The following is a 17,466-nucleotide window of genomic DNA, read 5'->3' on the forward strand; positions in this document are numbered from 1 at the left end:
AGAGAAAGGCCATGTAAGGACACAGGGAGATGGCAGCCATCAACAAGTGAAGGGGAGAGGGTCACTGGAAACCAACTGTGCTGGCACCCTGCCCTTGGACTTCCAGCCACCAGACACGTGAGAAAATTAGGCATCCAGACTGTGGTATTTTGCAATGATGGCCCAAGCAGTCTAAGACACCTAGAAATCACAGTTTAATACCTTCTGGGAACTCAAACATTCTTGGCCCTGAGCATCTCAGGTGACCCTGAGCATTCACTGCTGCCTATTTCCTGGGCCTCTCTGCCCCCTGGAGTTACAGTCCCATACTTTTCCCTGCCTTTATTCTCCAAATCAGGTTCTAGCTTCCTTCCTATTTTCCCTTAGTTCTAATTCCCATATTTCTCTTGGTACTTACCATGTTGTTCCATTGGCCCAGGAACGCATCTGCAACTCAGAGACAATCTTTAGGAGGCTGTTTTCATGTCATTTCTCCATTGATAGTCTCATCTCAAGCAGGTTCAGACATGAAGTATAAATTGTCCCTGTGTATGCATGTGAGGGTTCTCCTGCCAAGGAAAGAGGCTGAGTTTTCCTTGTTCTGTCTCCCACCCTGGGGAACAGACACCCTGTAAAGAAGAACCAAGTGTATCTTCTTGAGGCTGAGCTCACTTTGACAGAGGCTGGATCCTGTAATGCTCTGGAAGTTTCTTGCAAGTCTATCCCCAGCCTCAGGGGTTCATCCCAGCATCAAATTGATAAGCCTAGGACTGAAAAGAGGGCTTTTCAAAGCAAAAGAGCCAGCATAGATTTCCATGGAAGGGCTACAGATTTCTGAGTCAGGTTCCTGTGTATTTGATTTATGGCTGAAAGCCCTATGGGAAGAACTTAAGCAAGCCATATCATCTCTCTGAACTGTAGTTTTCTCACTAAATGGGAAAAACAATCCTTGCCTTTCAGGATTGTAATGAAGATTTCACATTCTTTTTTGGAAATGACTAGTTGGGTTTTTGTAGACATTTATTCCATTCACCCTATTTCACCTGTGTCACTCCGGACAACAAATCTGAACTGTAGCTCTTGGCTTGCAGTATAGCTTTGGTGTGCATGTGGTGGGGGAATGAAGGGAGGCGAGGAGGGATGGATGGATGCCTTTTTAAAAATCTAATTTATCTCATTTTGTTCAGGAAATATCCTCTCAGAAAATGCAGACTAACTTCAGTCTCTGCCCCAGCACATCTTTAGGAAGGCAGAACCATTCTCCTAATAATGCATTCCTGAGTAATAATTCCCAGACTCAATATCAATGACCTTGACAATTGGCAATGGGGATTTTCTTTAATGTATGAGTAAATGAATAAATAAAATGTCTTTTAAAGGACTGGTTTTGGAACATTCCCAGCTCTCCTGGGATTGCTTATTCTCCCACTCCCTTTGGGCTAGTTTAGAGAGCCAGAATTGAATGTAATGAGTCCAGCAACTCAAGATCTGTAGGAAATGGCTTTCAGAGACAGGTACTTTCTGAAGTCCTTTATATGGTTGTTTCTCAGACACTAGTTGATACCACTTTGGGCATATTATGCCTCGCAGTAGGAACACTCTGTGAAGTAGATCCATCTCCTACCTCCCTGCCCTGTTTTGCTCTTTTGAAATCTAAAGGTAACACAGGGAAGTGGAAGAAAGAATACAATGAAACCACAGAACTCCGTTCTGTGTGTGTCCACATGTTGGGACTTGCGATCTGTCCAGTGTGGGCCATGCAGAGGAGAGTTAAGATCCCACTGGCATAGAGGAAATAGCAGTGAATTTAGAGCCCAAACATTAGGATTTAGATTCTATCTCCTAACTAGTTATACAAACTTGGGCAACTAATGTACCTTCAGAAGCCCTGTTGTTTTCCATGCAAAAGGAAAATGTTTAACAAAGCCATCTCAGAGCTGGTATGATGAGTTAATGAACTAGGGAATGCAAATGGTCTTAGTTGAGGAGTAAAGTACTAAATATATATTGTACTGGAACTTTGGCTTCGAGTCAGACAAATTAAGTGTGTTACACTATACTATTTTCCATCAATATCCAGTGCCACTCCCTGGAGTAAGGCTTGATTGTGTAACTTTGCCAATGTAAACCGAAGTGCCCCCTCAATTCCAATGAGGACTTTACAGGCTTAATAGCAATTCCCCAGCTCTCTACTCCCTGCCCCTGTGATGAGAAAGCATGTGTGAAGAGAAGCTGAGGGGCCTGCAGGGCCCTAGGTGATTAGAGTAAGCACAGCTCCCATGCTGTCCCTTGATGGGTTCCTATCAAGAGCTACTTCAGCTTTTTGGGGATTTGGGGATTGATTGTTACTGCAGCAAAACCATCTGGCCTCCTGATACACCTGGGTACTGTTTCTTTAGACCATTTAATAGAAGAAAGAAAAACAACACACAAAGAAAACACATATACTGAACACAGCACAGTCTTGGGGAGATCTCAAGGACAGCCCTTGCTGAGTGCTACTTGCTGCTGCCCTTGGGAAGGGGCCGGTAGACCCCGACGACTACAGCGTGGTCCCTCTCATAGGGCTCCAGGGTCAGTTGCTCTTGAGGCTTTAAGTTCTCCTGCTGCAACTTCCTCACCTCTGAAGCAAACACCGCCTCAGCAGATGCAGTGGAGTCAATGCAATTGGCCTTAATGGAAATAAGGAAGTGGCCCCCGTTGCGCAGGAAGGTGTGGGCATTCAGAGCCACTATGCGGGACTGGTCAGGCTGGGCCACATCGGCAAAGATCACATCCACCATTCCTATGAGCATGCGGTACTTGAGTGGGTGCCGGGCATCTTCGAGAACTGGGATGATGTTGGTTCGCTGCTTGGCCACATTAACCAGATCGCGGCCAGCGCGGTGGGAGAACTCAACCGCATACACAAGGCCATCGGGGCCGATGATGTCAGAGACGTGAGACACCGTGGTCCCCGAGGCAGCACCCAGGTACAGCACTTTGGACTTGGGCTTGATGTGGATCTGGTCGACCCCGCCCAGGATTGCGGCTGCCAGCTTGGAGCGGAAGGGGTTCCATGTGCGGTATTCCTGCTTCACGCCGCCCTCAGTCACTGTGATGCGCCGTTCGCCGTACACCGAGTGGCCCGGCACCATATTCAGCGTTACCAGCGCGTCCTCCGCTCCGCGGTAGATGAAGACACCCTCATGCCTGTGTGGCTCCACCGTCACGGCATTGGCGCCCTTCCGCCGGCGGTTTTTGCTCCTGGCCACGCCGCCACGCCGCTGCCCGCTGCCACCGCGGTCCCTGCTGTCCCCGCTTCCGCGCCCCCGCCCCCGGCCTCCGCCCCCGAAGCCACGCGACCGCGCCCCGAAACCGCCTTTGCCTCCGGGGCCGCCATCCCCTCCTCCTCCTTTGCCTCCTCCGCCTCGACCCCCGCCCCAGCCACCACCCCAGCCGCCACCACCACGCCCACCGGACCCACCGCCGCGGGAACTTGAGGCAGACTTCATGGTGCGCCCCGGGCCCCCGGGTGGCTAGCAGGGATTGTAAGGTGTCGCAGATAACTGGCGGTGGTTGTTAGGGGTTACCAGTGGCTTGGAGCCGTTGTCAGGGGTCACTGGTGGTTCTGGATGGTGGTCCTGGCGTGGGACAAAGATTGCTAGCAGCGGTTGCTGGCTAGGTAGGCTGGCCACGGTGGGAGGCCGGGGCAAGGTGTGCGGCAGTCGGGAACAGCTCTACCGCAGTCCCCCCATCCTTGGAGCCGCCCTTTGACGCAGGGGCTGGCGTGATTGCATCACACCCGCTTTGGCGACCCTGCAGCCCCGGAAGCCCCCCCTTCCTAACCCTCTTGCAGCTGCAGCCTGCTGCCTTATAAATCTTCCCCTTCCTCCTTGCTCGTCTCCTGCTCTTTCAGACACCCTTTGCACTTCTCCTGGGGTGCAGGGAAGGAAGCGTCTCCGCTGCGAGAGGTGAAGAAGACAGCATCGGCTTTAGTTCTTGCTGTGCCACTTGCTGTGTGGTCTCAGGAAGCTTCCCTGACCCTCTCTGAGATTCTTGTTTCAACTTGACAAGTTTCTGGAACTGAGTCTCAACATCCCACCTGTAAAACAGAACCTATCTCAAAAGTTTGATTGATTGATTTTTAAGTAGGCTTCTCGCCCAACTTGGAGCCCAACGCTGGGCTTAATAAAACCCTGACTTGGGTGGTGAATTCGTGATCTCAGGTTCGGGACTTGAGATCAAGACCTGAGCTGAGATCAAAAGTTGGCCGCTTAACTGACTGAGCCACGCAGGCGCCCTCAAAAGTTTTTTTAAAGTGCTACATACACTTATCCCAGACATGGCACATGATAAGTACTCTGTTAGCCTTTCTTTTCTTTTCTTTTCTTTTCTTTTCTTTCTTTCTTTCTTGTATTTCTTTTAGTCTTTTTATTGACATATAGTTTACATACAATAAATGCACTAATTTTTTAAGTAAATGCCTCTTAGAGTTTTTGCCACCCTTGTAAAAATGGCTCTTGCACACTTATACAACGTTTATGAGAATGCAAATTGGTACACTTAAACAATATATCTATACTTTGACTTATTCTACTTTAAAAATTTTATCGTAAAGGGATGATCCCAACAATTACCAATGATACTAATTAGAACTGCTAGAGTGAGGGTGGTAATGGCGGTTGTGATAATGATCATTGTTGTCAAAGAAGTTGCAGAGGTCAGATGAAGTAAACTAATCCAAGAGAAATATTTAGAAGACAGAAGTCATAGGACTTTCTGATGGAATGTATGTAGGTCAGAAAGGGGAAAATTCCAAGCCAGAGATTGACTCCTCTTTAATGGTTAATAATCTACAAGCTGCAGCCCTGGTTTCTCTCTCTTTAACTCTGCTCTTTTCCATCAACTGCACTAAATCCCAGAACTCATTCTGGGATTATGGGGCAGCAAGAAATTGTTTCTTCAGTGTGAATGGGGACACAAAAACCCAAGCCCTAAATCCTGTAACACACCTCAAGCAGGAAAAATCTCATGTTTATTCCTGAATTATAGTTTATTCTTCAAAAATCCACTCGTTCAGTCTGCATCATCATTTTGAGCATTAAAAACAAAACCAAAACACGGTGGGCATCACAAAGAGTAGAAAACAGGTGTAACGTGAAGGCCTGAACTTTCAGTCAGCACCACGGACAGCGACGCCAACCGAGGACCGACTTGGGACTTGTCCAAGGGCAGGATAAGGGTGGTGTGGGTAGGTGAAATAAGCAACCCGTGGACCTCCCTATTAGTGGAATTAAGTGCCTGCTCCAGAGAAAGACAAAACGTACCTGAAGATCGGGGCAAATGTCAGGCAGGGTGTACTGAATGTGCATATGCCAAATAAAGCTTTTACTTCATCCTGGACTCTTTCTCTTTCAAATTCATGGACAGCAACACCAGGTCTGGTTTTCTCAGAGGGCTAGAGTGCCTCCTTAATAGGGGCCATAAGTTTATGTGTTGGAATGTGGACAAGCAGTCAAAGAGTGCAATGTACAGTTCCTGAGGTGGATGATTGTTACAAAACATTCTCCTTAGAGGCTTCGTTATCATTATAAATTGAGGAGTGTGCTCCAAAATGATGAGCTATGCTTGCTGCCTTGGTAAGATTTCCCCCAAATCAGACCTTATAATGGTTTATTTTATGGATAAATTTGACTGGACCATGGAATGCCCAGATGTTTGGTCAAACTTATTCTGGTGTTTCTGTGAGGGTGTTTGGGGATGAAATTAACATTTAAACCAGTAGCCTAACTACATAGAACAATGTGCCCTTCATAATGTGAATGGGACTCATTCAATCCATTAGAGGCCCAAATAGAACAAAAGGCTCACCCATCCCAGAGTAAGAGAGAATTCTCTTGCCTGACAGCCTTTGAACTGGTATATTGACTCTTCCTGGTTTTATAGCAGCCTGCCTGCCTTCAGATTTGAACTCCCACATTAGCTCTGCAGATTTTGAATGTGTCAGTCTCTCTAATTGTGTGAACCACTTCTTTGTAATATCTATATATAGATGTAGATGTGGATATAGATCTAGGTACAGATATAGATCAATCTGTCTATACTGTTGGTTCTATTTCTCTGGAGGACAGACCCTGAGGCAAGAACATGGATCCAGGTTTTTTTTTTTTTTTTTCAGGTGGTTTTTTAAGAGGTAATCCCAGGAATCACATATAGGGGATGGGAAAAAGAGACAGGAAGATAGAAAGGCTAAGACAGGACACATTAATTAGCAGATTACTGCAGTGGGAGATGAGGGCTCAGTTGTGTTGAGCACTCTCTGAGAAATTGTGTGGAGGGCATCTCATAATTGTTCTACTGCAGGCTGGGAAGCTAGGGCATTAATTCACCATTCTCCCTTTCACTATTGTTGGGAGTTGTTTCTGGGGAATTAACTCCCCTGCCTTTTGAGTTGCTCCTGTGTGTGGTTAAGCAAACTCCTATGATGCTGCAGAGAGCCATCAGACAGAGAGGCAGGCGCTTGGGTGGGGAGCTGCTATCATGGTAGAAACTGTTTACCACAGCTGCAGATGAACTCAGAGCTGGGCCTAGGGGATATTGGGTAAGGCGCCAACAGTGCCCGCTTCACTTGGCTACTACATCTCCTGTACAACCAGAACTTTGTAACTTAGAAAATGTGCATGAGCTCATAAAGCTTATTACCTCAGGAAAGAAAGTCCTACTATAATTGCATCAGCACTCTCTGTAATAAAGTTACTCAACTTAGCAGTACCAAACTATCATCAATATTTTTTACTCTAGTACACAGTATCATGCAACTATGCAATTGTATTTGAGAAGTTTATTCCTTCTTTGCTTTTATTCAGGGTACTAGAGCACAATCCTTCACAATGAACCCTCTCCATTATACCTCCAGACCACTGTAGAGGATCCATATCCAACACCAACAATCTGTCCAACTTTCACCTAAGACAGTTTAGATAATTCTGTACAATATTCCAGGTATAAGCTTTTGAGGGCATATCAACTGACTTATTCTGAACTTTGTCTTATCACTTTCTGTTATGCTGTTATTAATGCTCCTTTACCACAATACAAACAAGTATCTCCCAGGTTTCTATTCCTAGCCTCTGTTTTAAATGGACTGAGGTAGACTTTCTAGTGTACTTGCCGTTCATTTCAGAACTGACATTCTCAAGAATGTCATGCATTCCCATGTGATCCATTAAATGGAATCCACTGAGAGGGGTGGCTAGTGATTTAAAATTCTAAATCTAATGAGCAACATCTTCATGAATTTAGAGTTTTGGGAGTAACTACTGTAAACTGGCAATAGCAGTGGGCTACCTCACTGGTGGTAAGGCCCACCCTACTCACTAGATTTCATGCCAGGGCTTGAAGCAGCCTCTACCACACTCTACAAGTGACAATTTCTCCAGGTATCTTTTCCCCACCCTCATCCTTCATCAGTCTCATCACATTACTGCTGTCATTTTCAACAAGATTGTGGCTTAGAGTTCCAGAACCACCCTCCCTTATGGTATGCAAACCTCAGCAGCTTTCTCAGGCCTCTTCCCACTGCCTCATTGCTGGTGGCAGCTTTGGAACTGATAAAAACCAAGTTTTCAAATCTTGCTTTTAACCAGAAGCATCCTTACCCAGAGCAGTGTTTGATGACTCCCAGAGAACTTTTCTGTCTCCTGGCTTCGGTTCCTACCTGGCATATCCATTTCTTACAGCCTGTCTGTTGAGATGCTACAGCCTGGGGGCACCCATCAGCCAGCAAGACTTTCAGTCCAGTTGGACATGTTCCACCTATCCTGTGCATGACTCCAGAATGCTACCAAAGCAAGGATTTTACCAGGTATTGGCATCCTAAGGTGTCAAAACGCTCTTCCATTAAACTTTTCATCTGGGGCCACTGATAACATTGAAATCTGTCTCATTCCCAAAGGTTTATTCACGGTGGGTCCTATCTACTCAAGATATTTCTTCAAGTGCTAATTTGGCATTATGACTCAGACAATTTTCTCTGACAGAGAATAAGAACAAATATAGCCAGTTAAAATTTATTTACAATTGACTTGTTATTCCATAAAATATGGCCTATAGTGATGTTCATAATTATATCTGTGACTGGGCCTTAATAGTTAACATGGAGTACAACAGTCCTACTCACAGACTTAAAAAGATATATGAGAAACTTTGCTATATTTCTCTCATACACCATTCTAGAAAATTGCTTGAGGATGACCAGCAGTGATTTAGGTAAAACCAGCTGGAAGCTGTGTAACCTCATCCCCGGTATCATTAGTATTTAAACAGTCCTGCATGAAATGGCTTCTCCAACATGGTTTCTAAAAACCTTGGTTCACTTCCAAAGGTGACTCCAGGGATTTGTATCTCCATCCCCAGTGAGTCACAGCTGTATCTAATCAAGATGGGGTGAGCTATGGTGCAGCAATGTAACCTTCAAATCTCAATGGATTAATATAACTATGTATACTTCTTGCCTACTTTTCATGTCCATTGAAGGTCCATTGGAGTTATGCTCCACATAGTTACTGAAGGGCTCAAGTATCAACATCTTGTGGCTGTAATATGAGAAACAAGAGGGCTTCCATTATTACCACTAGGGAAAAGAGTGCATAGAGAGCTCACATTCCTTTTTCTGTGTGTTGGCCTAGGGTTTGATATAGTCATTTCTACTTACAACTCATTGACTGGAACTAGTTACATGCCTTGTCTAATTGGAAGGCAGCCTGGAAACAGGAGTGAGATAATCAGTGAACAGTAAATGTTTTTTGCCATAAGTATCTATTGCATAATGCCAGGCTAGCACACCTGGATCAGTGTATCCAACACAAACATCACAAATGAAATTTACTGTTCAATGTGCATATATTTAAATTTACTCATTGAGGGAAAATATATTACCTTCTTACTAACACATGACTGAAACCTAGAATCATAATCAAATTTGTGGCACATATCTAATATAGCTTGTTAACTAAAGCAGAAAAAGAGAACTGTCTCTCCTTTCCTAGTCTCTGGGCCTTAGAGAACAGCTCACGTTCCTTAAATGGGATTCCATTAACATTTGGCCATTCCATCACTAGTTGTGGCACTTTATGTCTAGGGTGGATCAGACTCTCTATTTCCCTCTATAAAATTAGTGACTGGGGCTCAGTTAATGCTTAGAAAGCTTTGGTGGGTATATTAGTCAGGGTTCTCCAAAGAAACAAAAATTTATTTTTTCACAGCTCTGGAGACTGGAAGTCCAAGCTCAGAATGCAAGCATGTTGGGTTTCTGGTGAAAGCTCTCTCTGGCCTGTAGATGGCTTCTCTCTGTGTCCTCACCTGATGGAGAGAAAGAGAGAGAGTGAGCTCTCTGGTGTCTCTTCTTATAAAGACATTAATCCTATTAGCGTCATACCCTAGGACCTTAATTAATCTTATTTACTTCCTTATTCTCAATATAGACATTGAGAGCTTCAACATCTGAATTTTGGAGAGACACAATTCAGTCTAGAAATAAGGAACTACTTTTCCAAAGGTTTTCTTTCTAGAAGAAATCTTAGAAATCATAAGTAATTCCTCTTTTTTCAGAATAGGAAATTGAGATTCAGAGGTTAGCTGGCTTGTCCATATTACAAATCCTACAATCTACATATTTTTACAAATTACCTAACATCCCCACAAAAATACAGTGGGTCTAATTGAGCTTTCATCAATCCATTACATTTTACCTTTACAAGCATTTTATAAATTTATTTCATGAAACTCTTGGCCAGTTGGAAACTCAAAGCACCAAACAACAAAACAGAGCAAAAATGTTTTACCTCAACTGGCCAACCACATGTACTTTCATTAACCTCAATAAAATTTCTATGATCCAACCAAACATTATTTAACCAATTTTCTAGGACAGTTAATGCTGGCCACTTGAGCCGATACTGGCCATGAAGGAAAATCAAAGAATGACAGGGAAAATTAACAAAAAACTGCATTAAATCACATCATGCCCTCGTTTAAATTCTCCATAAGAATTAATTGTTCAATGGAGAAAAAAAATCAAGGCTGCAGATGACTCATCATTTACCTCAATATATTAAGAATAATTTCTCTGAGACCCCATTTGGACTATTAGTTTGCTCTGCTTTCTAAGAATTTGATAGCTAGTAGGGAAACCACAAATATAGCCATAAAAATTAAAACACTTTTGAACTTCAGTTGCTCTCATGGCTCCTCTTTGACACCAGTCAACTCTAAATGACCTGTGTGTGGTTTCATTCTTGCCTGTATGGATTCCCTCATTTCTCTAGGAATTCTTTGTCAGTGGGGCCAAATCAGAGCCTGACAGAAAACATAAGCAACCCCATAATTCCTTGTTAACCCAGAGTAACTCTGACTACAGTTTAGTTTCTTTGTCAATGATTTTTAACTTCATTTTGGCTTCTCTGCTCTTTAAGAATTTCTAGGGAGATGGAGAAATTCAAGACTTCCAGAAAGAAATAATTAGACTAAAGTTGACACCTCCTGTACTACTGATTCCTTGATGATTCCAGTTTGCCTTTGGAAGTTCTCCCTGATGTCAGATGATAAAAAGTGAGTTTAATGAGTTTTAATGATTTTTCCCCAGCTTTACTGAGATATAACTGACATAAAACATTGTGGAAGTTTAAGGTATACAACATGATTTGATATATGTATGTATTATGAAATGATTACCACAATAAGGTTATTTAATACATCTATCACCTTACATCATTCCTTTTGTTGTTGTTGTTGTTGTTTATTTATTTTAAGAGAGACAGAGAGATCACAGTAGAGGAGGGGCAAGAGAGAGGGAGAGAGAATCCCAAGCAGGCTCTGTGCTTCTGCCCAGCTCGGTGTTCAAACTCATGAAATTGTGATAGCATGAATGACCTGAACCAAAGCCAAGAGTCACATGCTTAACAGACTGAGCCACCCAGGTGCCCCCTAGTTACATTTTTTTTTTTGTATGTGATAAGAACTTTTAATATCTACTCCCTTATCAATTTTATTTATTTTTTTAAATTTACATCCAAGTTAGTTAGCATATAGTGCAACAATGATTTCAGGAGTAGATTCCTTAGTGCCCCTTACCCATTTAGCCCACCCCCCCAAAAAAAACCCTCCAGTAAGCCTCTGTTTGTTCTCCATATTTAAAAGTCTCTTATGTTTTTGTCCCCCTCCCTGTTTTTATATTATTTTTGCTTCCTTTCCCTATGTTCATCTTTTTTCTATCTTAAAGTATTCATATGAGTGAAGTCATATGAGTTTTGTCTTTCTCTGACTAATTTCACTTAGCTCTACATCTACTTAGCTCTAGTTCCATCTACATAGTTGCAAATGGCAAGATTTCACTCCTTTTGATGGCTGAGTAATACTCCATTGTGTGCTGAGTATAACTCCATATATATATATATATACCACATTTTCTTTATCCACTCATCCGTCGATGGACATGTGGGCTCTTTCCATACTTTGGTATTGTTGATAGTGCTGCTATAAACATTGGGGTGCATGCATCCCTTCAAAATAGCACACCCATATCCCTTGGATAAATACCTAGTAGTGCAATTGCTGGGCTATAGGGTAGTTCTATTTTTAGTTTTTTGAGGAACCTCCATACTGTTTTCCAGAGTGGCTGCACCAGTTTGCATTCCCACCAGCAGCACAAAAGAGATCCTCTTTCTCTGCATCCCTGCCAACATCTGTTGTTGCCTGAGTGGTTAATGTTAGCCGTTCTGACAGGTGTGAGGTGGTATCTCATTGTGGTTTTGATTTGTATTTCCAGAATGATGAGTGATGTTGAGCATTTTTTCATGTGTCAGTTGGCCATCTGGATGTCTTCCTTGGAGAAGTGTCTATTCTTGTCTTTTGCCCATTTCTTCACTGGATTGTTCATTTCTTGGGTGTTGAGTTTGAGAAGTTCTTTATAGATTTTGGATACTAACCCTTTATCTGATATGTCATTTGCAAATATCTTCTCCCATTCCATTGCTTGCCTTTTAGTTTTGCTGATTGTTTCCTTCGCTGTGCAGATGAGGTCCCAGTAGTTCATTTTTGCTTTTGTTTCCCTTGCCTCTGGAGATATGTTGAGTAAGAGTTGCTGCAGGCAAGAGCAAAGAGGTTTTTGCCTGCTTTCTCCTCGAGGATTTTGATGGCTTCCTGTCTTACATTGAGGTCTTTCATCCATTTTGAGTTTATTTTTGTGTACAGTGTAAGAAAGTGGTCCAGGTTCATTCTTCTGCATGTCGCTGTCCAGTTTTTCCAGCACCACTTGCTGAAGAGACTGTCTTTATTCCATTGGACATTCTTTCCTGCTTTGTCAAAGATTAGTTGGCCATATGTTTGTGGGTCCATTTCTGGGTTCTCTATTCTGTTCCATTGATTTGAGTGTTTGTTCTTGTGCCAGTACCATACTGTCTTGATGATTATAGCTTTGTAATACATCTTAAAGTCTGGGATTGTAATGCCTCCTGCTTTGGTTTTCTTTTTCAAGATTGCTTTAGCTATTCAGGTTCTTTTCTGGTTCCACAGCAACTTTCAAGTATACGGTATTATTTACTGTAATCGCCATGTTATATATTACATCCCCAGTACTTACTCATCTTATAATTGGAAGTTGGCACCCTCTGACCACCTTCACTCATTTTCTCTCCCTGGCTACCATCAATCTATTCTGTTTCTAGGAGCTTTGTTTTTTTAGATTCCACATAGTGAATCCACATAGATTTCACCTAAGTGAGGTCATGTAGCATTTGTCTTTCTTTGTCTGAATTATTTCGCTTAGCATAGGATCTCTAGTTTCACCATATTATCATAAATGGCAGAATTTCCTTCTTTTTTATGACTGAATAACTTTTCATTGTAAATATATACCACAATTTATTTGTCTATTTACCCAGCAGTGGACATTTACATTGTTTCCATATCTTGGCTATTGCAAACAATGCTGCAATAAATATGGAGGTGCAGATCTCTTTGAGAGAGTGATTTCATTCCTTCAGGTATATATCCAGAAGTAGAATTGTTGGTTTATACAGTATATATAGAGTATATATATTATATTAGCCCTATTTTTAATTTTTTGAGGAATCTCCATGCTTTTGTCCACAGTGGCTACACCAATTTACATTCCCACAACAGTGAACAAGTGTTTCCTTTTCTCCACATCCCCACCAACACTTGCTACTTCTTGTCTTTTTGATAATAGCCATTACAACAGGTGTGAGGTGATTACTCATTTTGGTTTTGTTTTGCATTTTCCTGATAATTAGTGATGCTGTCATGGCCATCTGTATGACTTCTTTGGAAAAATGCCTGTTCAGATCTTTTGTCCATTTTTAAATTGGGTTATTATTTGCTCAGATTTTTTGTTTTTATTTTCTTTTTGCTATTGAGTTATATGAGTTACTTACACACTTTAGACATTAACCCCTTATCAGATATATGGCTTGCAAATATTTTCTCCCATTGTGTAGGCTGTCTTTTCATTTTGTTGATTGTTTCTTTGCTGTACACAAGTTTTTTAGTTTGATGTGGTCTTACTTGTTTATTTTTGCCTTTGTTGCCTGTGCTTTTGGTGTCATATCTAAAAAGTCATTGCCAAGACCAATGACAAGGAACTTTCCCCCTATGTTTTCTTTTAGGAATTTTATGGTTTCAGGTCTTACGTTTAAGTCTCTAATCCATTTCCAGTTAATTTTTGTGAGTGGTGTAATACAGGAGTCCAGTTTCATTCTTTTTCATGTGAATATCCAGATTTCTCAACATCATTTATTGAAGAGATTATCTTTTCCCCATTAAGTATTCCTGGCTCATTTGTCAAAGATAAAATTTTAACATTTAGAACACAGGTATGTTGAAATGCAGTGATACTGCCCTCACATAGTACCTTAATTGAACTCATTTATTCAGTTCCCTTGGTCACAATATGAAATTGTTATTGTTAAAAATATTCAAGTTCTCCAAACATGCTATTTTTTTAATGTTTCTTTTTTTTTAATTTATTTTTGAGAGAGACAGAGTACAAGCAGGGGAGGGTCAAACAGAGGGAGACACAGAATCCAAAGCAGGCTCCAGGCTCCAAGCTGTCCACAACAGAACCTGACGTGGGGTCTGAAGTCACAAACCGTGAGATCATGACCTGAGCCAAAGTCAGACACTTTACTGACTGAGCCACCCATGCTCAGTCAAAACATGCTATTTTTATTTTTTTATTAAAAATTTTAAAAAAATGTTTATTTTTGATTGAGAGAGAGAGAGAGAGAGAGAGAGAGTGTGAGCAGGGGAGGGGCAGAAAGTGAGGGGGACACAGAATCTGAATCAGGCTCCAGGCTCTGAGCTGTCAGCACAGAGCCCGACATAGGACTCGAACTCGTGAACCATGAGATCATGACCTGAGCCGAAGTTAGATGCCCAACCGAGCCACCCAGGCGTCCCAAAACATGCTATTTTTAAAACCAGCACCTCCAATAAATTCTTTATTCATCCTGGAAAGGCTGAGACCTTTTCACTGAAATGCCTGCATTGTCTTCAGTAACTCAGAGTTCTCAGAGGTCCTCAGCTCCCAGGACCCTGTGCATCTTGGTGTCCTACTCAGGGCTCTGTGCCTTACAAAGAAAGGGTAGCTGGCATTCCTCTCAGTCCACCAGATACAGGGTCATGGGAACAGATGATCTTGAAGCTACAGGGATAGGTGATACTCCTGGTATGTGGGCACAGGTAGGCCTGAAATCTGGATGGACTAGAAGGAAAAGGAAGGAATCTGAAAAGTAGTAGAGGAAAAAGAGGAGAGAAAGAGAAAGTGGAGGAGGAAAAACATACCATTTAAAGCTAAGAGACATGGGTCCCAATCCTGGCTCTTTGAGTTGTCAACTGTGTCTTCAATGGAATAATCAGGTTATAAGGAGTATAGAGTCTAACAGTAGGTGCTTGAATGAGTAGTTCTTACCAAAGCTATTAAGCCAGAGCAGGTACAGAGGGGCTTATGATGTTGGCAGAATTTCTTTACTGCTAGATATGGACACATTTTTATTTAACTATGCTTGACATCTCTTAAGAAGCAAATAGGTATTTACTAAGCAAAATCATAGGAAGAAAGAATTTCTTTCTTTCCTATCCAGTCCTTATTCTTATTTCAGTTTCCTCCTAGATTGGTGCTTCAGCCTTCTTATGATTTTTGCATTCAGTCATGCAAACCCAGTGACAGGCAACTGAACATCAGCCCAAAGGAATTAAAAGGATTATTTTTCCAAGGGAAAGGGGAAAGACTCTTGACAAGAATAAAGACTTAATTTGACCAAGTCTCACTGATTCAACCCTGACTTTAGTGTTCTTCACAAAACAAACTCTTTGGGTTGCTAATTTGTCAGGCATTAAACATTACTTTTCTAAATACCTTTTTAAAGTTATTTATTTATTTTTAGTAATCTCTACTCCCAACATGGGGCTCAAACCCACAACCCCCAAATTAAGAGTTGCACACTCTTCCAACTGAGCCAGCCAGGCATCCCTATACATTCTTTAAGCCCAACGTGGGGCTTAAACCCATGAACCATGAGATCATGACCTAAGCTGAAATCAAGAACTGGACGCTTAACCAAATGAGCCACCCATGTGCCCCCTTACACATTATTTTTCTGACATCACTTTCTAAAGCATTCCTCAGAGAAGAAAAATTCCTCCTACGTTCCTAGTACTGAGCTAAATGTTTCATCTCCTATAATCCTCACAGGAACCTTGGAGAGAAGGTATTATTGCTTCCATTAACAGATGGGGAAGCTAATGACTGAGAGAGGAAGTGACTTTCCCAAGCCAAGGTACATAGCTTGTAAGCAGTAACTAACATTTGTTGAGTGTCTACCAAGAGCTATCTCAGTTATTATTACTGGTGGTGGTGATGGTGGTGGTGGTAGTAGAAGCAATGGTAGTTGACTACCATTTTGTAACACTATATATATATATATATATATATATATATATATATATATATATTATATGTATATTTTGGGAGAGAAAGAGTGCACAGGTGCATGAGCAGGGAAGAGGCAGAGAGAGAGGGAAAGAGAGAATCCCAAGCAGGCTTTGTGCTGTCAGTGCCAGTGCAGAGCCCGATGCAGGGCTTGATCAGACAAACCGTGAAATCATGACCTGAGCTGAAATCAGGAGTTGGATGCTTAACAGACTGAGCCATCAAAATTTTGCAAATATACATACACACACACACACACACACACACACACACACACATATACACTCACTCTCTCTCTCTCTCTCTCTCTCTCTCTCTCTCTCTCTCACACACACACACACACACACACACACACATATATGCTAGTGTTTGGGGTTGATACAAAAATATATATTTTAACACTGTGCTTATAGTATATAGATGATATATATGTATATATGACTATCAAAAATGATAGACACTACCATATAATTGTTAGCTATTATGTATAATATATAATTCTATAATTCTGTCTAGTTGGAAAGAGTAAATAAGAATACACACACACACACTCACATACATATATACTCATTTGTCCTCCTCAACTAGATACACAAATTATTTAACATGTCCAGAGTCACACAGCTAATAACTAGTGGAACCAGGGTTTAAAACCATATCCAGTGGTGCCTGGGTGGCTCAGTTGGTTGGGCATCCAACTTTGGCTCAGGTCATGATCTCACCGCTCATGAGTTCAAGCCCTGTGTTGGGCTCTGTGCTGACAGCTCAGAGCCTGGAACCTGTTTTGGATCTGTGTCTCCCTCTCTGTCTCTGCTCCTGCCCTGCTTGCGCTCTATCTCTCTCTGTAAAAAATAAATAAACATTAAAAAAATTTTAAACCATATCCAACTTTATACATTCTGCTCTTAATTGCAGTCCTACATGGCCACATCCCCATTGTATTAGTCTGCTAGGGCAGCCACAACAAAATACCACAGACTGTGGGTGGCTTAAAAACCAGAGATTTATTTTCTCACCATTCTAGAGACTCAAAAGTCCAAGATCAAGATACCAGAAGAGTTGGTTCCTGATGAGAATTCGCTCCTCGGCTTATGGGTAGCTGCCCTCTTAATGTGTCTTTACATGGCCTTTCCTCTATGCATGTGTGATGTGGGAGAAAGAGAAATATCTCTGGTGTCTCTTCCTCTTCTTATAAGGACACCAGTCCTATCAAATTAGGACCCCATTCTTATGACTTCATTTAACCCTAATCACCTCCTTAAATGCCCCATCTCCAAATACAGTCACATTGAGGGTTAGGCTTCAACATATCAATTCGGGAGGGAGGAGGGGACACAGTTTAGTCCATAAACTCACCATCTTCATAGTTGGTAGGCAAGGTTAAGGCAAGGAGAAATTAAGTAACTCTTCCAGAGCCAAACAGCAGGGCAGTAAGTGTTTGAACTGTGTAAAAACCCAGCCCATATCCTGTAAACTTCTTCAGAGAAAGAATATGTACT

At 41.9% G+C, this 17,466-nt stretch overlaps 1 protein-coding gene across 1 annotated transcript; it reads right to left on the reverse strand.

The window, feature by feature from the left end:
* Positions 1-2,477: 2,477 nt before the first annotated feature.
* On the reverse strand, positions 2,478-3,473 carry FBLL1 (fibrillarin like 1). Its single transcript, XM_042907378.1, has one exon. It carries the CDS (start codon positions 3,471-3,473, stop codon positions 2,478-2,480), a length of 996 nt encoding a protein of 331 aa, XP_042763312.1.
* Positions 3,474-17,466: the final 13,993 nt, after the last annotated feature.

This window comes from Panthera leo, chromosome A1 (assembly GCF_018350215.1).
Source record: "Panthera leo isolate Ple1 chromosome A1, P.leo_Ple1_pat1.1, whole genome shotgun sequence".
Lineage (NCBI taxonomy): Eukaryota > Metazoa > Chordata > Mammalia > Carnivora > Felidae > Panthera > Panthera leo.

What these genes read in the sequence shown, in the direction of transcription:
- FBLL1 (XM_042907378.1), bottom strand. Translation starts at nt 3,473, where the DNA reads ATGAAGTCTGCCTCAAGTTCCCGCGGCGGTGGGTCCGGTGGGCGTGGT.